A 23,307-nucleotide genomic window follows, 5' to 3' on the forward strand; every position below is an offset into this window, starting at 1 on the left:
GGAAGTGGGTCTTAATTCAGCTTGCAAGATTCCACCCATACAAATATGAGCCAGTCACTGTAATATGACGTCACGCGCATATAATGGCGGGCCGGCCGCCGCCCGCACTTTTAAAATTCAATATCTTGGAAACTAATTGACGTATCGAAATAATTCTTTCACGTGTATTTTTTATTTTTAACAGAGAATACAGAAAGCTAAAAAACAAAATTAGTGAACATTCTTCATTATTCTTCATACTCCTGGGCAGGTTATAGTATACTTAGGAATTCCCACGGGAACAGGAATTAGCGGGAAAATCCTTTTGTATGAAAAATCTAAACGCTTAACGGAAGTTAGACGCTTGAAATTTGGCATGTAGGTACCTTAGTAAAAGTAAACAACAAGGAATTCCCGAAATTCCCACGGGAATTAGCGGGAAAATCCTTTTGTATGAAAAATCTAAACCGCTTAAGTTGACCTGAAGTGATGCAGTGACCGCGCGCTCTCCGTCTATCTCGAAAACGGTTCACCGTATAAAAAATTTTTTTAAACAAAATTTGTATAGAATTTAGTATTCTACAATATTGATAATAAACACAAATAGCAAAAAACCCATAGGAAATGAGATATTTCTAAAAAAAGCGCAAAAAACCAATTTTTGTGACCGTTGACCTTGAAATTTAATAGTTGCTTACACCCTACCATATGTAGGTTTTGAGACAACTTTTAGGGTGTCCATATACACGTATTTACAGACTTACAGCTGGGTATCTCGAATTCCGAGGTGAACTTACTATAATGACTGGACTATAGCCAGGTTCGATAAATTCCGTAGCCGCGCACCTGGCCACTAAGAAATATTTTTCTTTTTAGGCGACCAATATCGATTGTCAATTGTTTTCTCGTAAAACTTTTTGGCGTTAAGATTTTTACGTTAGGTACATGTGTGACACAGTAAATTATATGTGTAATGATTTAATTAAGTTATATTTTATGTCGATGTTAGAACATAAAATCTTATAAAAAAACGATGGAGAGAAAGGAATTACAAGAGCTTTAGATTTTTACCCAACAAAAAAAATTACATCAATTTCACAGGTTAAGTGTGCAAGGCCCCAAACAGTTGCAGAACATAGTGAGCTTTAGCGGCTCTATGCCATTTATATGGTACCTAATCTAAAATCATTTGTGAATAGTGTCATACTCATTTCAAACTATCTTTAACCTATTTGTAGGCGAACAGAAAATGGACGGCTCGTGTGTCCGCTCAGAACATGAAGATACATGAAGAGGCGCTGCTGCTGAAACTGTACACCGAGGACATGACGGCTGGCGCTCGGCGACGAGAGAAGTAAGCATTTGTTAAACCTTAAGAACAGGCTTTATAGCTCAAAATAGGAAGGCAATAACTAAGTAATTCACTAGCATAAAAATGGTTAAAATAAAACTTCGGAGTCGTCCCACATATAGTCCAGTCAATAAAGCATTATAGATGGAAAACTGTAGAACACAATTTCTGACCTCGGGACTTTATTTAGCTTAGTTAGGAGGTGAACATAGCAAAAGTCCCCGCCCTTAGCCCTTGAGCCGGCGGGGAGAGGGGGGTTTAAAGGTACCACTTTTCGGTTTTTCGCTTAATCCTCGGAAACTATGCGTCCTAGTGACTTGACTACTATGAACCAAATAAAGCTTATTCAATTTTCTACAGGCGAGACCGTCAAGTTTTTCTATATCTTGTATAGTTTTTGCGGCATCTGCTCTAGAAGGTCTGTAAAATTGGAAATTTTATTTTTGTCTTATGTGTTTCTATCAGGAGAAAATCGACTAAATCAACATTGAGCAAACACTATAGACATGCGGGAGCATGTTAAGCCTAGTTCCAGGGAGGGGACTGCACCGTGCGTATATTTAGACGAACCAATTGTAGCCACTTTTGACTCCTCATCATTCAAAAACTACTGTGCATTAACACTTCAAAGGACATTGTCAGAAACCGCCTAAAAAACCGCCCAAAAACATTAACCCATCATAATTATTTTCTATTTTTTTTAATACATTAAGCACCCTTTCGTTCTAATGGACACTTAATCATTGAAAAATTAAATAAATAAGTCTTTTAACGTTTATTCTATAATACTATTACAACTTCCGGACGTTTTGGTGCGTGGCATGGTCTAAAACCTATCAAGTTCCATAATTTTTGCCGATAAAATCTGTACGAGGCATTACCGTACTTTATTGCTGGGAGTCCATGTATAGTGATGTTCCTGCGGCCATCATAGACAATAAAATATCGATTTTGAAAATAAAATAAATCGATTAAACTGCTTTGAAGACTAGATTTGCGTTAAAAGCTAAAAAGATATTGACACTATTACAAGAAGCTATCTAATGTGTCCAACTGGTCGAAGGTCGTAAATAAAATAAAAATAATTAGGACCATAAACTGATATTCATGGTATCATAACTGTAAAAGTGTCAGAATCCGATGTTGAATCCAATGCCAGTCTCTCATAATCTATGCCAATGAGGGTTTTCGCGATTGAAAAATCCGCCAGATGGCAATACGTAGACGTGAGGTCCAAATGCTGCATGATTGGTTATTTTTGACATGACATTGACAGATATCCACCAATCATGCAGCATTTGGACCTCGCGTCTACGTATTGCCATCTCGCGGATTTTTCAATCGCGAAAACCCTCATTCATAGCACATTAATAATAGACCAAATGAACTTTTATAGATTGTGAAAGAGAAGATAAAGATTTTATTATTTTATTAAAATCTTGCCACGAAGTAGTTTTTCAGTAGAAACCAGGATTGGATAATCGCTACAGGCAAGTATCAGAACATTTTATATAAATATTTTTAATCGATTATATCCTTGTGAATCGTTTTAATAAATTGTCATTTTACTTTTTCAATTAAAACTTTTTCAATGCCTAGTCTTGTCAAACTGTCATAATGTCAACAAATTATAAATGTCACGTCAGTTGACTCAATTTCAGTCTTCTGTGCGTTTATTGTATTTTTATTTCAATGAAATAGTGCTAAAGGGTTAGTACTAAAAGTGAAAGCCTTTTTTCAGAAAGAAAACCAATGTGGTGCCCTTATTATTCATACTGTTTGAAAGTTACAAGTCAGTGATACAGAGTTGCCGACATTATAACTCCGTAGTGATACCATACCAAAGAAGAAGTTTTCCTAAACACACACACTTGTGTTATTTTTATATGTGATCAAATAAAAAGGATTAATTCTACTGCTCAAATGGAATAACTTATCCCAAGAGACCGAATATAAAAAAAAACCTCTCCATAGAAATTATCACCATCACGAGGATGTGAATTTTTTTGAGAATTTGATATTGGTCCTGTAAGAAAAGTAGTTGTATTTCAGTAGTAGAATCAACCCTTCTTGTTTCATCAGCAAGAGTAACTATAAAAACGCCCTGTAGGTAGGTATTATTAAGCTGAAGAGTTTGTTTAGTGTCAAAGACTGTCACACAGTGTAACTTAAATTGGCATAATTATTATGATAATGAACATAAAAACTTAAATAAATATTTATGTTAATATTTTTTGTATTTATTTATTTTCCCAAAGCTTCACAGTGACAGCTGAAACAGCAATACTGTTGTAAAACTAAACTTGGAACAAACTGTTACAAATATTTTACAAATTAAAATAAAACCGCATGTTGCTTTACTTTCTCGTATAGGTAATAAATGTAATTAATGGCTAGATTATTAATGTTACTTTGTTACCCTCAATAGTGAGGAGATCTTATAAAATGGTAACCCTGATTTTCATTGTCATTCAAGTGCTCTTTCTTCGCATAGGCTTCTGTGATTTGGCCAAGGGCCACACACATTGCGATAACATTATGCGACATTGATTTGACAGCAGCGGAGTGAAGTCTTGCGACTATGCAAAATGATACCCTGTAATCGTAGCGCATAAATAGACATAGACGGGGCGGGGCACATAGCTCGTAGAGCTGATGGCCGCTGGGGCAGGAAAGTTCTTGAGTGGCGACCACGAGCCGAAAGACGTAGCGTGGGCAGGCCTCCCACTAGGTGGACCGACGATCTGGTGAAGGTCGCGGGAGGTGCCTGTATGCGAGCGGTGCAGGATCGGTCTTCGTGGAAATCCTTGGGGGAGGCCTTTGTCCAGCAGTGGACATCTTTTCGGCTGAAACGAACGAACGAACGATACGTATTACCACTATTTACCAGACATTACTATTTATTGCATACTCGCCGGATTACACGTAGGAGCACGCGCGTTACAGCTTCGGCCTTGCATTATTATAAGATCTTGTTCCGCCCTTTTACGAACTTCCTCCGTGAGGATATCCCCGCCGAATTCTATGATGAACCTATCAAAAGTCATATTCTGCAATGTCAACCCACCACAAGGTGGACCGACGACCTGATAAAGGTAGCGGGAAGGCGCTGGATGCAGGCTGCTACCAACCGTGCGATGTGGAAGTCATTGGGGGAGGCCTATGTTCAGTAGTGGACGTCCTGTGGCTGAAATGATGATGATGATGATGAAATGAATGAAAATGACAAATCTTCGAACGTGTATAATACCGTGCCAAAGTAATCATATAATTTTGGCACCTTAATAACTATTGCCGTTTTTGTTGTAAAGATCATGCAGCGCTACTTGCGGATATTATTGGAAAGAAAACTATGTGGGCTCTAGATCTGAAGCCGCTTTAACGAACACGGAGTGCTCATACAATGCGGCGTATTTTCTTCCAGTCTTTAGTCAGGACTTTAGTCGAATTAAAACCCCGGTTGAACGTGATATAGCCGCACTATAGTCTATCCAATATAGCTTGATTAGAATGACAGCTTTCAAACGAATGTGACTAGTGCTGGGTATGTTTCGTACGGTTCACATAGATGTATCGATAAGTTTTCGAAAAAAATATATAAAAAAATGCACCCAATTTTTCTTCATAGCTTTATTCATAAAAATGTTAATTAAAATTTATATTTAAAGACAGTAAAATTTAAAATGTATGTCAAGGGTGTACAACCTAAGTCGTAGTCATCATCATCAGTGTTCTTCAGTGGTTTTTTCCTCTCGCTAGAGGGCGGTGGACATCTCTTCTAGAGCAACAATCAATCACCGTTAATTTTTTGGGTATTAATAGCATGAATACCCTAGAAATTACCGGTGATTGATTTCCGGTGTTTGCTCATTTAAGAATGAAACGTTTTTTGGTTTTTAATAGTGAACATTTAGAAAAACGTATAACTTGACTTAAATATGTTAAAAAATTAGTTTTAGACATTTGTCGATATGTCCCATCACTAACATTTTTGTAACTCGAGATAACCTTGTAGAGACGTCGTTAATAATCTAGCTTGATTTTTATGATTTCGAATTACTACTTATTGGTGTAATTTAAAGCTGCATTTACACGAAATTAACATTTTTATTGGAAGCACTGTCGTCGAAAATATTGTTTGTAGGTCAGACGTGAATTATTTCACGTCCGCCAATATTTTGCTCTCATTGATCGCTACTACAAAGTTATGTCGTTACTTTTGATGGCAGCTGTCATTCTAATCAAGCTATATTGGATAGACTATAGAATACGATGCTTTTTTGCATAATCGCAAGACTTCGTTCCAGTGTCGACCGAATGTTATCACGATGTATGTGGCCCAGGGGTTACCGTAGCCGCTAAGGTTTGAAACTTCTTGCTTAAAATATTGTAGTCTTTGGCATAGACTACGACGGTAGTCATGGAGATAGGAGTTTGTTATCTCGTGTCAGATGTAAATGGTGAAAAGAAAACTCATGATTCGTGTTATTTTTATGCAATATGTAGGTATTTTATAAAAGTGGAACCCCGAGTGATCTCCAAAACCCATTCTATTATTATATACGATTCGGCTTCGATATCTATAATACTATAGGAGTTTATTTCATGTGTCAGATGACAAGGGTGGAAACAACCTACGATTCATGTTGTTTATTTACGTGCAATATGTGGGCATATTATAAAAGTGGAATGCCGAGTTGTATTTCTAAAACTTGTTCTATTATTTTATACTATTTGGCTGCGACTCGGCGTGACGACAATACAAAACATTTTTCGCGAATCGGTGTTCATACATTCACACAATACATTAGACGCCATGTTGTCATAAACGACATATTATAAAATCGCTGTGATTTAATATTCTTAATCATTAATTTTATGGCAAGTGTCCATCAGGAATCATTGTTCTTACACACAGAATCGTATTATTTCGCTTTCGGGTAGTAATATGTCAAAATTGTTGGTTCTTAGGCGAACAATGTATGGAGAACGAACATTGTCCTTTGGCTCATATGTTGAGACTTGCAAGATATACATCAGCTTCAAATTTCATAAATATGCCTTAAACGGTTCTTTAGGTATTGACGTCCAAAAATCTACATGTCTGACCTATAGACCAAATTCTAACCACTTCCAGATGACCTCGAAGGTTCAAATTTTGCATCCAGAAAGGTAGTTATGTAAATACAAAGGAACAAATAAAAAACCAGTAAATTTTAACATTTCACAGGTGATAGATAGATTTTAGTGTTCTAAATGTCGATTTTTGAACGTCAATACCTAAATAACCGTTTGAGGTATATTTATGAAATTTGAAGCTGATGTATATCTTGCAAGTCTCAATACACGAGCCAAATTTGAAGTGTTAATGCACAGTACTTTTTGAATGATGAGGAGTTAAAAGTGGCTACAATTGGTTCGTCTAAATATACGCACTGTGCAGTCCCCTCCCTGGAACTAGGCTTAACATGCTCCCGCATGTCTATAGTGTTTGCTCAATGTTGATTTAGTTGATTTTTTCCTGATAGGAACATATAAGACAAAAATAAAATTTCCAATTTTACAGACCTTCGAGAGCAGATGCCGCAAAAACTATACAAGATATAGAAAAACTTGACGGTCTCGCCTGTAGCAAATTGAATAAGCTTTATTTGGTTCATAGTAGTCATGTCACTAGGACGCATAGTTTCCGAGGATTAAGCGAAAAACCGAAAAGTGGTACCTTTAAACCCCCCTCCCCCCGCCGGCTCAAGGGCTAAGGGCGGGGACTTTTGCTATGTTCACCTCCTAACTAGGCTAAATAAAGTCCCGAGGTCAGAAATTGTGTTCCACGGATTTCTCTCTACACCGTCGTTAAGGCATTCATTGACTGGACTAATAGGTTTAAATTCAAACTTCAAAATTAATTTAACACCTTTCCGCTGATTTTTCCGTCGACTACAAAATAGTGGGCTGTTTTTGCGTGTGCGAATGTTTAAACATTAATACACTGTCAAAAAATCTCACTGAACTATTTTCAAATGTAACATAAGTTCAACCGAACTCTTAGCATACGAAAGCCATAGGCTGTATTGCGATATCATTTGCCATTTTTTTTCTTTTATGTCTTTAGGAAAGCAGAGATCTACGCCTACAACACAGACTTGGAGTTGCAACGCATTCGTCTGGCCAACTGGAAGCTGATACACGGTGGACACGCCAAGGCTGCCCAGCTTGTTAGGAAGATGGGCGTTGAGTTTGAAAAGGTAGGATAACATCTAAGGGCTATAGCCCAAAATAATGTAACTTTTCTAGCATACACAGGTAAGTTTATGTAACGTAAGTGAATTTTGGTCCATTATGAGATGAGTTAGCTAAGTCACCATCAATTACATTTAAAAGTCATGTTTTCGCTGTTCATAGCAATTTACCAGATTACGAAGCTGCGGAAAATCCACATACTTGTTGCCAACGGCATTAAACAGTTTTCTCCCTCATAAATAATGAAGCCTAGGCTCAGACCACCGACTTTTAGTTGGCCGATAGTTGAGCCCGATTCAATTTTGTATGAAGACTCGGTCGATACCAAATCGGTGTAATGTGCGCACTTCCAAACATGCCCATACTGATTAACTTCCCGACTAAACTATCGGCCAACTAAAAATCGGTGGTCTATCTAAAACGATGCCATTATTATTAGCGACATAAAACTCTTTGATGATTTGTCATTTACTGTCAAATGTTCATTTTCATAAAACTGCATTATAAAACTATATTTTTTGTAAAAAGGGGTTTAACTTTTAAAAGGCAACGCTTCCATCTTAGATTTGCGGGGTAATTGAGCGAGCGAGGAGGTGAAGCGGCGTCCTCGTGACTCTTTTCACCAAAGCCTCGCCTCGCACACGTTTCTCGCTTACCTACTCGTGTATTCAAAGAAAAGCGAGACTAAGAAAAAACCTGTAATTCTATTGGTGGTTTTTCCTCGCACTCCCATCTCGTTGCATTACTTAGCATTGATGGAATTGCTTAAGAATTTCATTAAGCTTAAGTAAGTTTTTTCTTCTAATTTCCCAACGATGAAAAAGAACATGCTTTCTTCAGAAGCATTTAACATTTTATGAAGAACCAGGTCAAGCCTATTTTTGACGTCTACAGTCATAAATGACTTATTAAACGCTCTACTTGGTACTAGTAATCGCTCTACAAGCTATCCTTGAGAAATTGTGTTATCTAATCATATTCTTTCCCTATCCTACTCCATTATGCCGTTGCAAATTTAATATTTCTTGCTCTCCACCACTAATGCTCAAAGCACTTCATGTTGTGTGCAGTTTTAATAACATCTAGACAAGCGAAGCGCGCTAGCGATGAAAACAATCTTTGTTAAACAAATAAAGCGCTGCAAGAATAGATTGCATTAAAACAAGCAACAGGAGACTTCAGTGCTTCAGTTCTCGTTGTTCGAAGTAGGTAAATACTGAAAACATTAAGTGCATTTAACATTATTATTCACAACAAGCAGTCAACTAGGCGCCGGAATCAACGACTCGTGAAAAACGTTTTACATATAAACGGCGCCTTTTGTTTGAAGTTAGTCAAAGGAAATGTGAAGATCTTTTATTGTGTATTATAAACGCGTGAGAGGGTTGGGTGGGACTGTTAAATAGACAGGAGAGATAGAATATGACAATAATAATCCAGTTTTTCATAAGCATTTTTCAGATATGTATTTCAATTTGCAAAAACAATAATGAGTCTTCCGTCGATTGTTGCTTCGAACTGGACCCAAGGTGCCAGTTGCCCTTGAAAAATAGAGTAAATAAATAATTAAAATAGCTGCTAACCACGATTTTATTTACAGTCAAAGCGCGGCGCAAAGGGCATGAGTCCTGAGCTGGCTCAACGTCTTGCTGCTGAAGCGATGTCTACCGCAGTGTCCACCCAAGGAGACGCGCTCATGACCCTGGGTCAAGCCCGAGCTAGAATGGACATCGAGACTGTGCTGCCGACCGCACCCATTAAGTTGCTTGACGAGGTCAGTTAATATTAGATCCCTCCCATCGTTAAGGAGATTTATCTAATGTCTAGCTGCAGTGGCGAGGGTTTTGCATGGAGACGCGCTCATGACCCTCGGTCAGGCCCGTGCCAGAATGAAATCAAGTTGTTTGACGAGGTTAGTTCATATTTATCCTAATTTCTAACGTATTGCTGCTGAAGCGATGTCCACCGCAATATCTATGCAAGGAGACTTGCTGATGACCCTTGGTCAGGTCCATGCTAGAATTGACATCGAGACTGTGGTACCGACCGCCCGCACCCATCAAGTTGCTTGACGAGGTTAGTTCATGTGTCCTAATTTCTAACGTCTTGCTGAGTTGCTGCTGAAACGATGTCCACCGCAGTATCTACACAAGGAGACTTGCTGATGACCCTTGGTCAGGTCCATGCTAGAATTGACATCGAGACTGTGGTACCGACCGCCCGCACCCATCAAGTTGCTTGACGAGGTTAGTTCATTTGTCCTAATTTCTAACGTATTGCTGCTGAAGCGATGTCCACCGCAGTATCTATGCAAGGAGACTTGCTGAAGGATGACCCTTGGTCAGGCCCGTGCTAGAATGGACATCGAGACTGTGCTACCGACCGCACCATCAAGTTGCTTGACGAGGTCAGTTCATATTAGACCTCTCTTACTTTTGAAAATCTGAAGGATTCCCCAAGCTTTCGTTATGTCCGCTCAAGGAGAGTTATCTTTTTTTTAACGAAGTAAGTTTGTGTTCTCTAGTTTTGAAACAAATAACGAGTTTATTATTATTGTAATTTATTATTTGCTGTCAAGGCGAGAGAGTGAATAATCAATGTACTGTTTAAATGAAAATGTTCACAGCCTTAAAACAACTTTAGTCTGATTAGCCAGAAACTTTAAAATCCTTCAGCTGCTTAAAATATTAGGTACATTTGCGAACCTATTACATCACTATTAATAAGGTAAGGCCTGGTCGTAAAACCAAACCACTAAAATACAATCTGTAATGACCATGTAACTTCGCAATTTACCTCAGACGCTTAATAAGTATGCAAAACGCCCTAAATGACGCAGTAAACTACGCTAAAACCCTTACCTTTTTACCCAAGATAATTAAAAGCTACACCAAGGGACTGAAATATTCTAAATTGTTTAGGTTTTAGAATAATTATTCATATAAATTCCTCACGGAGTTCGAAGGAAGGCATACAATTAATTTCTAATTATCCTGCTTTAAAGGGATCGCATATTTTCCCGAATTTTAATGGCCCTAATCCCTTCTGTAATACAGAAGGGCCATTACTGTCTGGAATGGCTCGTAGTTCTTTTTATATTTCAACATGACCAATTCAAAATTCAAGAATTCTTTTATACCGTCAAAAAAATTAACAACCATTTTGAGTTTAGACATGTTTTGATAGGACATAAGTACAATGCAGGCACTACCGTCAAGTAGGTAAAGGTGATTACCCGTTTACCACTATTACCGCTGAGTGGGGACAATATGGGTGCTATACAGCATAGCAGAACAGGGTGCTTACTTATTGGGGTTGTAGGTCCCGCCGTGTCCCTAAACGACCAAAAGCCTCCAATTATATCGTATCAATAACCTTATCTCTCCAACCCACCTGACTAGGGTGGGAAGTGTGCCTTACCCTCTATTTGTAAGTATCTGGTAAATTAAAGAAGTAGAGAGGGTATGGAGGTAGCACTTAGCAGGAAGGCGCTGGATGCAGGCCGCTACCAACCGGGCGATGTGGAAATCATTGGGGGAGGCCTATGTTCAGCAGCGGACATCCTGTGGATAAAATGATGATAAAATTTAAGAAGGTCGTGCTCTTATTATAATAATCAGATCATTTGGTCTCCACCATAAGAGCCTTACCCAATTCATCAACTTACACAGATGCTGGAAACCGCCGTGATGGAGTTTGCTCGCAGACGAGTGAATCTACTCCTCCGAGACGTGGAGAGGGTGGTTCGCTCACGCGCCGCTCACGTTTTCTTCCAAAACTATCGACCGAGCACCGCCAAGAGACAGTAAGGGACTATCACTAATAGAAAATAAATATAAATAAAAGGTAGATTGAAAAGTTCCAGAAAGTCTCAAATTACCTACTGTGCTGTATTCTGGAAAACATTGTTTATCTGCGTTTTAATTAACGACTACTTATCGAACGTAATTAATCTGTTACCTAGAATTTGTAGCTACTGGAATTCGATTTTGAGACAGATAGCGGATAAAACTTTGTAATTTACCATTTTGTGAAAGCTGAAAACAACTGAAAACACATTTCTCTTAAATCTACTTAATGAAAATATTTAAAAATTATTATTTAAGTATACAATATTTATTTGAAACTATCTATAAATCGTTTAATGTTGTTCAATAACTTTGACTTATCTGGATAACTCCTAAAACATTTACTTTCCCTTTAATTACAAAGAGTTACCAAAACTTCTAAGCCTTAAATTGTCAAAGCTTTTGTAGCTGGCAATTAAGACTAAAAAATCGTTAAATTAAGCTTCGAATTCTTTACTCGGATGTTTTCTCAAAAGTCCGTTAAAAGGGTCTTTTGACATATTCATCAATCAATTTAAGGTAATATTATCATAAGCTCAAAGATTTTTCAGCATTTTTACCATGAAAACATAATGGATACCTACGAGAACGGACTGGGGTGAAGGAGTTGTAATCAATCTCAATTAGGTAATAGGTCGTCAAGTCACAATATTTCCAGAAAACCGAATGGAATAATAAATTGTTCGCTAATAAAATGAGTAAAACATATAAATTGGTTCTGTATTGCTAATTGAAATAAAGCAGATTTATTTTTAGTTTTCATAAATTGACAGCTAGATACTTCGTCAGTAACATTGTATCATTCTTTTACGAAAATATAATACAGAGAATCTCGTTCCCACCGCTGCAACTCCTGTGTAGTCATAGCCAGGATCTACAGCTTGACCACCAATAAAAACCCAACCAGTGAAGGTCAAGTTTGTCCCAGGGGAAGTAAAAGAGAATAGGATAAGGATACAGAAAATTATTTTTCAATTGTATCCATTTATTGACATTGCCAAAGTGTACATTTGTACAACCTGATATTTTTTCATCCAGCGGAACAAAAGTGCCTCGGTGGTCGATCCAGATAGCCACCGAGCTGGCTCGACAGTATGTAAACGTGCACGGATCTTCGATTCTATTCGGAGACATCGTCAACATACCCGCAGAGACCACCACAGAAATCGACATGAAGAGCGTCAAAGATAGACCACCGACGCCTGTAGTAAGTATTGAAGGATTTTTTACCATAATGTGTTGTGATAGTTACCGTATTACTAGGTCTATCAAACTTTGGTCTTGTTATTGTAATAATATGAGTTAATATCACAAGAGAAATAATAGATAGTGAAACTAGATCTCTACTTTATTAGAATAATACTTACAAAAGGTCATTTTAAAAAAGATCAAGGTCTTTTTGCTCACCAGTAAAACCAAGGGAAAAATATTTCCCTTGGTCGTGAAAGGGTTAACGTAAACCGCGAATTTTATTTACTGTAAGTGTTTACTTTAATCGTACTAACTCATTTTCTTTAAGGGTCTTGGCACTAATTGGGCGCCATTATTTAAGATTAGGATTGTGAACAATTAAGCTCGCCTTTAAATTAATTAAGCTTAAAAAACTAGTCTTTGTTTCAAGAGGTCGCTAAAACTTACATTTTTATTTTAAAGCCGTCCAAAACGAAATTGGCTGAAGTGACTTTCTCCGACCGAGTCGAGGACTTGCCCGATCCAGTGGCTGTTGGCACCTACCTGCCTGAAAGAAGGAAACTTCTAGAAGTAAGTTTTAAATGTATTGATTTTTAATTTTATTTCTATGCACAGCTATTCATATTTTATGTCTGAACCGAAGCTGGAGTCAGATCATCATATCACTGGATGACATGCTCATATTGCAAACACAGTTCTAACTACCGACAGGTATCCGCATCTAAAAATAGCCTTCGAACCTACAATGTTCTAACCAAGCCAGCTTCGAAAATGTTTGCGGAAACATGAGAATGTTTCAATGAAAATGTCGAATGAGAAATGCCATATTTACCCCTTTACATACCTTCCTTCGGTCGAGAATACAAATCTAACCCCGAACCGTAAACGTAACTATGCGTAAAATTGTTTATACAGGTTGTACAAAAACTATTTATTTAGTCTTGGAAACGTAATCATTAGACAATGCAACGACCGGGTTTAGATTTGATTTCTTGACCGCTTCACTACGTACATTTCTATAATAATTTGAGTTTAAAATATTAGTTCAGATGTATGGACATTTTCGAATCGAAATGATGTAAGGAATGTCACATTGTTTCTACAAGCAACTGTTCCAATTTCAGCAACTCTGAAATTATTTGTCAGGGTCTCCTTTCGTATAGTTTTAAGTACTGCTCCGTTTACTTGCACATCCTGTATACAAAATTTAATATTCTAAAATACAAGCTAGTCGCGCTACAATAGTTACACCGCTGTGTGCGCAAGTTGGAGCCCACTGCATTTTTGATTTGTGAAGTTCACGCATCTAGCTCATCCAACCATCGGGCAAATATGGACCAGCCCACAAGCATAATTTGCAAATACCAAACGCTTGCTCTGAAAACTCCTGTCTAGTCCACGATTTTAACTGATTTTGGCACACATTTAAAGCCTAAAAGCCGCTTACAGCTTTATGCAAAAGCTTTTATTTTTACACAACAAAAGTGTTCGTGGTAGCTTTTAGAAAACACAACGTGAACAACGAATTTTGTGTTGACCATTATTGGCATGAATATTGAATATTTTTTTTTTGTTGGTTTAGTTGATTCAGAAAATGTGAAACCGTATTTGTTTTCAGTGCAATTAAATTATTCCGAGTATGAAAACCGGCAAACACAGAAGAGTTCTAGATACGGATTTGTTATCTATTTTTGATACTGCAGTCTGCGCTAATAGACTTTGGCATATTGAAAAACCAATAAATCCGACTAATATTGATAACTAACTTTATGGCCCTGGTAATTTGAGTACAAAGTGAAAATTACGAAAGTCATCATCAACTATACCAACATCATCATCATCTGTGTAGATGGTGAACTCTGCCGCCAAACTGCTGTCACGTTCTGTGAGTCAACGCGTGCAAAAAGGCATGGACGTCACCGTGGGTAAAGTCACGCTGCCCAACATGAAGCATCCAAGTAAGACCACTAAATGAACTGCATTTTTATGTTTTAAACTAACCTAGCTTTGGATATAACGTAACAAACGGATCTATCGCTTTTGATTTTGAATTTTGAACTAAGAGCATTTGGCGCAAGGAATGCTTTTGCAACTTACAAATACCCAGCTACATTTGCTACTAGCAAATATAGCTACCAGCTATAGGTATTTTGCATTTGTGATACTCTACTGAATTTCCTAGGTTTTACTTTGAAGTACATAAATAATCAATCTTGTAAAAAATATTGATAAAGAGGTGAGAGGAAGTTTTAATGCTGCTTCATTATTATTGCTGCACATTATTATTATCCCAAAGCATTGGCACCGGGAACGTTAAAGTCTTGGGACAAGTAAGTTGTTTTCTCAAGCCAAAGCTTACTCTATAAATATACCTATTTTATTACGTTAATTTTATTCTTCCAGTGTATCCAAAAAGCTTAGAGCCTTTGTTTGCCCCACGTCTAAACGCGCTATTCATCTCGAAGCTTAATCTTTTTCTTTGACAGTGGAATGGGGCGAGGCCGTGGAAAGCCTCGCGTCGGCGGTGGTGGATAACCGGATATACGGCGATTCGCCCGACGTGCGTCGCACGAGCGAGTTCCTGGCTCACCGCATACTGCGGTCACTGCTTATTGAGATGAAACAGGAGAAGGAGAAACGGGTAAGTATTGGTTTGCAGCGAATAGGGATGTTTCCTGGGTCAAAAAGCAAGAGTTTTAATTAGTCCGTCAGTTAACTTATCAAAAAATACTCTACACCTATTTTTCACTTTTTCAAACTAATAAAAATTTAAAGAGATAAAGCGCGCCAAAGTTCATAAGAAGAGGCCCGTGACGTCAATGCGTGCATAAAAGTGCCGCACGTTGTGACGTCGTTCGGAACTTCAACGCACCATAACTATGTAATTATTTGTTAGATTGACAAATAAAAATATATGTGTCCAATATTTTTTTATATTAAACATGACGGACTAAAAAATTTTTTTTAGGAAACTAGCCTATTGTGATGCCTGGGGTTTGGGAGGTTTCACATTGATACTTATATTACGACGTGACAGAGCATACAAATCTGAAGCACATTTGAAGTCTCGCTGACGTTTGACGTCCCAAAAACACCCGTTTCCCGTGCCGCGCCCATATCTCTGGCAATGTCCGAGTTAGCGCTAGACCTATCGTGGAATATGATACTAGGGTTATGGCTACATTAGTACCATAACAGTTAGCTCAACATCAGTAACGTCTTTGATTTTAATAATCATTTTTAAGGTTCGGCAAAACCAACGCGATCCCTGCGTGCGCGATGGCGATGGCGATCAATGCGTATAAGTTTGATCGCCATCGCCATCGTGCACGCGTTGGTTTGGTCGAGCCTTTACTCTTACAATAATATGTATTAGCGTGAGTTTGGGCACCAAAAACTTGTCAAGGAAACTGATAAAATTACTAATCATCTCTCATTCATGATTAGCACGATTTGTGACTAATTCTAATACATAATTAGAATTATTATTCATTTTCGGATAATAAATTGTAGATAATTTCGATTATCCTTTGCTATAATTTTAGATATCAGCTGTGTTACATTTTCAGCAGCATAATAATTTTTCTTTCAGAAATACAGCCTACAAAGTCGTTTGTCGGACCACGAACAAAAGGACTTCTATGTCCCGGGAGAAATGAAAGGAGAAGACGCCAACCAAAGTCCCGAAACCAGCCCAAAGTAGACTATAAAAATATAGTTGGAATGTCGACGTGTTAGGTCAATTTTATTAGTACTATCATTTAGATATTTGATGTTAATTAATTAATCAAAATTATCTGACAATGATATGATATTTCTCTTGATAATTCTTTGAACGTTTAAATTTTTAACATCATTTAATTATACGGCAAAGTCAGTTTGAGCTATTTTGGTAAAATTAGAATCTATTAAAATGGTAAAATAACAGTTTTGTAAATAGCCCCGTTTCATGAGTTTCATCAAAACAGTTTTACCTGGAAAACCGAAACTAGATGACTGAGAATTATTAGGTACTATTTCGTAGAAATTGATGTTGTTTTTGAAGTTCTAGAAGGATGCTAGTTTATACCAATTTATTTGTGACTGTTTACTTTTGTATTTCAGTTTTGTTGACAATACATTAATATTATCAAAGAACTCAGCCTGTTTTATTAAAGTTTTGTAGTGCTTCAATTTTGTTTGAGGTAGGCGTTTTAATTAGAATCACCTCTTCATCGCATTTACACACTTAATAATATTATTTTCATTAGTAAACAGAAAACAAAAACCTATTCAAGTACAGAAAACACACGCACTTTAGCATCTTGTTAATTGTCCACTTTCGCTATTTGGCAACAAAAAATATAGATATAGCTAGGTACCTACTGTTGTTGATTTAATCGCTCGAATAAAATATTATCGGTTGCTATCGATCCAGCTCGTGTATTGAGAGACTCGAACGTTGACACCAGGGAAGAAGGGATCAGCGCAGCCCTCGCCCCACGAGGTGATTCCGACGACCACTCCGTTGTGGTAGAGAGGACCACCGGAGTCGCCCTGGCACTGGTCGCGACCTCCCACATCTATCCAGCCGGCACAAAGCATGTTCTCCGTGATGAAATTCGGGATCGGCGACCGCTGCAAGTAGCGAAGCCTGCAAGTCTCTTGGTTCACTGTCCAGATCTTCACATGCTGTAGCTGTTCTGAGACTGAGCCCCCATCGTTGGCCTGAAAGGATGTCCCTTTTTTAGCCTTCTTTTGTTATGCGTAGAAGAGATTCAAAAATGCTCGGATGTAATGCTAGAGTAATGCCAGATAGAAACTAAATCAAGATTATTAGATGTCTTCAAGAGACAGACGAGAGAGAGCTGTCTGGAATAAAATCAATTGAACTTCTGGTAGTAACATAATATGCGAGATAAATAGAACAATCACCATTTCAAGAACTAATGAGACATCACTACAATTTTATAACGTCTTTTGGAAATTGGAGTATAATATCTGCAATATCTACAAGATAACTTACGATCGTGCGGCCCCAGCCTGCAGCCCAAACTTCTTGATCATCAGCCACGTGGTAATTCGGACCGGCGATCCAGGCTGGTCGGGAAGCTGCCGTGACTGGGATTTCTTCCGTCGTCCACAAGATTCCAATGTCGTTGTTGTGTCCCGTCGGTACATTATATTCGGGGTGGACAATGAGTCTCTCTGTGGTTATGACTGTGCCACCATTGTTCGCGTACGATGATCCGACACGAATGCGGCGAGCGTGTATGCCCCATGCTCTGGAAGAGAAATTGTTGGGTTTAGACTAAGCATACTCTGTTGCGTTCTATCGATAGTTAAAGGTCTCGTTCGAAAATAGTGTTATTCCTTGCCTCATACCTAATGCGCGAATTACAACATTTTCATGGTTATTATATAAGGCAAAATATGTTTGGACGCCAGTAAACTGACACAGTCGCTTAATTAAACAAAAGGCTATACAAACCACGGACTGAATATTGATATTTCGTAGTGTTCCTTAGGTACCTACCCGACGCAATGGGCTGCACTGAGTACGGCTCTGTTGTTGAGAATGACCCCACCGCAGTCCTGATGATAGAAGACAGAACCGCGCAACAATGCCACCATATCAGGATAGTCATAGATGGTCGTCAGTGAACCACCGATGATCCTGCCATTGTCTTTTGCAGCTGAAATTCAAAGATGTGATGTGACATTGATTATAACTATGGATGAAACTACGTGAAGATAATATTCTTCTTCTTCTTGTCGTATCGAAAACAAACATAATTATTATTATACAGTGTCACCTCTAAACTCTGCTACAAGATGACAAACCGATAATAATACTGTACTTAACATTGTACCTATTTCCATCTAGAAGACATTAAATATGAAAAATGAAATTATATTTGTACTGGCTACAAATTGCTCTTTAGTTTATTCCAATAAAATATTAAATGGTATTTTTCATCATATTTACCTGAAGCCACCGCCAAACATAACACCACAACGATAAGGAACCGCATTTTATTAATTAAATAACCAACTGTCTACTGAACGACGGATGATTTCTCACTGACTTTTTATAAATAATTCTTAACTTGATTAAATGTTCATAATCTTTGATATACACCACTACATTTTTATCACCGGAAAAAAAAAATCTGGGTAATGAGTTATTGATACTGATCCTATTTATGCAAAAAAAAAAAGTTAAATAAAGCTACTCAAAATTTCATCCCAAAATTGGTAATATTTGGACACACGCGTCGCTAGCACTATTTACGCTCAACGCAAGGCCGCCCGTTACTATGGAGAGAGATGCGACGTTGCCGGCCCGACGCTTCCTAAAGGCGGCGGTGTACGTTTGTTGTGCGGCCATTATCACCCGCGAGCCACGAGCGAGAGGGCGGCGCGGGGCCGCGGCCCGCTCCGCCCTCTCGCTCTTCCGGCCGCCGGCCGCGGTCGGTCAGTTGCGCGCGCGCGAGCTCTTTATCGGTCGTGAAGTGTCTTGTTAACATTGTATCAATCAAGTCAATAGTGTCGTGCAATTATTACGTTGTCTTACCAATTCACCTCACGTGAATACGTGTTAATGATACGTGCATTATTATTCTTGGCCGGAGAAATTGTGTAGTGCAGTTTTGCGACTGTACCGGGACAGCCACACTTCAGCACGATGCAGGGTGCTTATCAAAGCATTGAATTTTGCCGGTCCTAAGGCCGATCCTAAGCCCGGGTAAGTATGAAGGGAAAGTTGAATTATTTTTATTATTTTACCTAAGCGCCTACTAAAACCACCATCTAAAACTGTTCGCACCACTCAGCTGTTATGGCGGATCTTAAATTCACGAACTACGAACGACGCGCGATCTCAATTGGAGTTACACAGTAGGTATTATTATTAACTAGTGTTAAAAACTCACAGAAATACAACGTGACGTATTACGTAATTACTAAATTACTGTTTTCGTCCTTTGCCCTGCGTTCAATTACAATTCTAATTACCTACTTGAAATGTTGCAATAAAAATAGCCTAAGATAGGTAGCTAAGTAATACATTATTATTATTCTGTGATGATAACACTGAAAGCCGCTGTTTTGGCAGATCTTTGAATTACATATTTCTTTTAAAGTCGTAGTAGCCTCGTAACGACACATTGGTGTGTATTCGTAACGTATTCACAGTAGGTAGGTATTTCATTGTATTATTAACTTACAATTAGTGTTAACAGTCAGAATACCACGTAAAGAAGTACGTAAGTGTAATGAAACACTTATTAGAACTCAAAATTACTTGAAATGTTGCATTAAAATGGTCTAAATTAGTAATAATAACACTGGAAGCGTGGTCAAGGCGTGAGCGAGACAGACAGATCAATGTGTGAGCGCGTACGACTACTCTACTGAATGAACGAGCAGCGGAGTGGCCCAGCTGTGACGCGTAAAATAGGGACTAAAGAAAATTTAATAAAAAAATTAACTTTATAAAAATTTAATTTTTTTTTTACTTTATAATTTTCACACATTTCTACATAACCTGTTAAAATTTTTCCGGTGATAAAAAAGTAGTAGTGTATACCTACCTACCGAGATAAGATCAGCTTTTAAAAAGTAATTAATTTCAGGCCAACACCAAGTGTTTAGCAATGTGCTCTGCAGAGCCAAAATAATTCTTATTACATCACATCTTTGATATCGCATTAATGAATTTAATTTTAATCGAACTAAAGTTGTAAAATAATGATTATTGAAATTAAGGAAAAACCTTTTATGTTATCAGAAGATAATACCTACATATAAAAGAATAGGAAAGATCCGTTTCTATACAGGATGATTTTGTAATCAGTGTCCAATTTTAATAAGCTCTATACATAATTTAACAATACAACTTTATCTTAATTATTTTATTTTATATAATTATTAATAGTAGTGTTTTTCGCGAAAAGAAATAATTGAAAATCTAATTAGTATGACGTGTGTACGTATTTTTCTATGAACTAAGCAAATTATCCACGTGAGCCAATTTTAAAACCGCGCGCAGCGGATAAAAATAATTAAAAATGAAAAAAAAAATGTTTTCTTTACGTAAATCGATTAAGTTACAGATTCTAGTCGCTCCTAAAAATTTTTGACACTGATTGAAAAAATCATCCTGTATATCGTTGTTCAATTTGATAGTAAGCTTAATTACATATAAATTTATCAATTTGTGAATTGATATAAGTATTCAATTAACATAAAACCTTGTTATCTGTTCAAAAAACTAAGACATCTACAGAACGATATTAAGCAGGAAATAAAAACAAAAAACCATAATTGTGTATAGTATGCGTTTAATCAAGCCAATATTAATAACAGGGTCATAATCAGTCTTTGACAGTTTTTATCGGTTCTGGTTTATCCAGTTGGTGTAGCGAGACACGCGAACATTGACACCGGGGAACTGTGGGTGAGCACAGCCCTCACCCCAGGAGCAGACGCCAACGACTATTCCGTTGTGGTAGAGAGGGCCACCGGAGTCACCCTGGCACTGGTCGCGACCTCCAATGTCCAGCCAGCCGGAGCACAACATGTTGTCAGTGATGTAAGCTGGGCGGTGGACGCCGTTGATGACTCGGTTCAAATAGCGCTGTCTGCAGATCGCCTGGTTCACTGTCCAGACTTGAACGTGACGAAGCTGTTCTGACATTGAGTTTGAGTCGCCAGCCTGTAATCATCAAAAAGCTTAATGATCGAGACAAAATTATACGAATTATCATGTAATTATCATCCAGTGTCAACTGGCGTAGCCCGTAGTATTAATGAAAATCATGTTAAAGTGAATCTTAAACTGACGAGTTCTCTTGTTAAATTGTTAATTCATTCATGAAAGAGTATGGTGAACACAAAAAATAGTATAATTACAATAGTCCGTCCCCATCCAGTAGCCCAGACTACTTGGTTGTCAGCAACGTTGTAGTTGGAACCAGCGATTGCGGCAGGGCGGGTTCTCGTAGTGGTGGGTATGTTTCCATTGACCCACAGGATAGAGATGTCATTATCCATTGGGGTTGGCCTATTGTAGTCAGGGTGGTTAATGATTCTAGCGACAGCATATTCAGTCCCGTCCCAGCTTCTGAATGATGATCCGACGCGTACACGGCGGCTAGATGCTGCAGTGATTCTGAGGGAAAGAATAAGCATTTGAAAGAAATACATAGAAGTCCTTACCGCTAATTTCCATTCATATCTGGTATAGTATCTGGGGTCCAAATTGATCGGTATTTTTATTAGGTACACAAAAAAGCCATTTTGCAACTCATTGCTATTTTGCTACAAAAAATCACCAGGGGTTTGCTGTCGGCTGTAAAACTTGCAAAACAAATAGGGCTAAAAGCAAGGAAAAGACAATTATGGCAGTGATTTGAAATTAATTAGGCCAGGTCAAGTTTTGATGGAAGCAGCATTTACTTACACAGTGCAGTGAGCAGCACTCAAAATAGCCCTGTTGTTGAGAATGGTGCCTCCACAGTCTTGTCTAAAGTTGGTGCCGGACCAACTCAGCAGAGCAGCCATCTCAGGATACTGCTCAATAGTGGTCACGGAACCACCGATGATGCGACCAGCGGCGTCATCGGCTACAATTTGTAATTCAATTCAAATTATTAGTATTTAGTTACACGTCTCAATATAATATTGTTTATTAGATTTCCCTCCCACCACTTCGGGACCACACATTAGCTGGTGCTGAGAAGGAGTGGTGGAAGAAACCAGTCACCTTTTTCAGCCTCTTATTTATTTCAGGAAATACAATTTACATGAGTTTCATTCAATAGTTTTGCACCATTAATAAATATCCTGAACTCGAAGCCAATACAGTAAAAACAATCTGTGCTACGAAGGAATACATTTTTCAGATGATCAGTGCTCAGTGCAACTTTTAAATTAATCTCACTCGGCAGAGCCAATTATTTTAACACTGAAAACTACTCTTTTATCATAATACATATTTTATAATTATTTTAAATAAGTAAATAGGAATTGTACAGAATGTGATTAAAAATGGCTTGAAATATTTACCTGCCGCCACCGCCAACGTTAAAGCCAAGACAATGAAGGTACGCATTTTGACCGACACGCAGTAGGTAGTTGTGTGATTGTTGTTGATTGATTTCTGCTTATATACTCAAAATTTCTTCATCATTCTGATGAACTGCTTATCTTTTATCTGTTCTCATAATCCTTTTTTGTCAATTTTACGCATAGGTACTTAGGTATTTGGGATTTTACAAAATAATTATAGATAGCCCGCGACTAGTCGGTTCTGCTTGCAGCGACCACACCACCAAAAGATAAAACATAATTATACAAACAAGGTAAAAGATGGTAGTCCGCTAGCTAAAGCTTAACCTGTGACTATGTAGTAAGGGGTTAATTTCGGGACAAAAATCAAACAAGACCTCCTTATTATTAAGAAAAATGTTATTGCCGTAAACCTCTATTCTGGTTATATAATGTGCAATTTGATCAAAAGACAAGACACGATCTCCTGAATATTTTAAGATTTCTGAGAGGACTGGGTACAGGGTAACCCCTCTGGAATCAAAGTGCAGTAGTTGTCAAAAAATAAACCAATTTCAGAACTTACAAACAGACACTTTATCAAAACTTTTGTATAGTCATAATTGGAATTTTCATTCATTGGAAAATACGCATAGATTAAGCCCA

The 23,307-nt window shown here is 37.9% G+C and overlaps 3 protein-coding genes across 3 annotated transcripts in view; 1 reads left to right on the forward strand and 2 right to left on the reverse strand.

Moving 5' to 3' along the window:
- The window catches only part of LOC135073786 (uncharacterized), a 57,330-nt gene extending 40,344 nt beyond the window's left edge, over positions 1 to 16,986 (forward strand). Inside the window, exons 5-13 of the mRNA XM_063967966.1 lie at positions 1,218 to 1,333; positions 7,443 to 7,575; positions 9,171 to 9,344; positions 11,242 to 11,375; positions 12,457 to 12,625; positions 13,072 to 13,179; positions 14,459 to 14,567; positions 15,096 to 15,250; positions 16,202 to 16,986. Of these exons, the coding sequence (XP_063824036.1) occupies positions 1,218 to 1,333; positions 7,443 to 7,575; positions 9,171 to 9,344; positions 11,242 to 11,375; positions 12,457 to 12,625; positions 13,072 to 13,179; positions 14,459 to 14,567; positions 15,096 to 15,250; positions 16,202 to 16,312 (1,209 nt within the window). The 3' untranslated portion in view covers positions 16,313 to 16,986. The remainder of the gene's footprint in view (positions 1 to 1,217; positions 1,334 to 7,442; positions 7,576 to 9,170; positions 9,345 to 11,241; positions 11,376 to 12,456; positions 12,626 to 13,071; positions 13,180 to 14,458; positions 14,568 to 15,095; positions 15,251 to 16,201) is intronic.
- Positions 16,987 to 16,992: 6 nt separating this feature from the next.
- On the reverse strand, positions 16,993 to 18,686 carry LOC135073852 (trypsin, alkaline B-like). The gene is made up of 4 exons (XM_063968077.1): positions 18,578 to 18,686; positions 18,125 to 18,284; positions 17,615 to 17,873; positions 16,993 to 17,316 (listed from the first exon to the last, which is right to left on the reverse strand). The coding sequence occupies exons 1-4, from the start codon at positions 18,621 to 18,623 to the stop codon at positions 17,005 to 17,007; spliced, it is 777 nt and encodes a 258-aa protein (XP_063824147.1). The 5' UTR covers positions 18,624 to 18,686; the 3' UTR covers positions 16,993 to 17,004.
- A 2,229-nt stretch (positions 18,687 to 20,915) lies between these two features.
- LOC135073690 (achelase-1-like) lies at positions 20,916 to 22,756 on the reverse strand. Its single transcript, XM_063967827.1, is given in 5 exon segments — positions 20,916 to 21,040; positions 21,042 to 21,307; positions 21,505 to 21,763; positions 22,055 to 22,217; positions 22,660 to 22,756. Coding segments are annotated over 5 exon segments (777 nt in total). The 5' UTR covers positions 22,706 to 22,756; the 3' UTR covers positions 20,916 to 20,997.
- Positions 22,757 to 23,307: the final 551 nt, after the last annotated feature.

The sequence above is a fragment of the Ostrinia nubilalis genome, chromosome 1 (genome assembly GCF_963855985.1).
Source record: "Ostrinia nubilalis chromosome 1, ilOstNubi1.1, whole genome shotgun sequence".
Classification (NCBI taxonomy): Eukaryota; Metazoa; Arthropoda; class Insecta; order Lepidoptera; family Crambidae; genus Ostrinia; species Ostrinia nubilalis.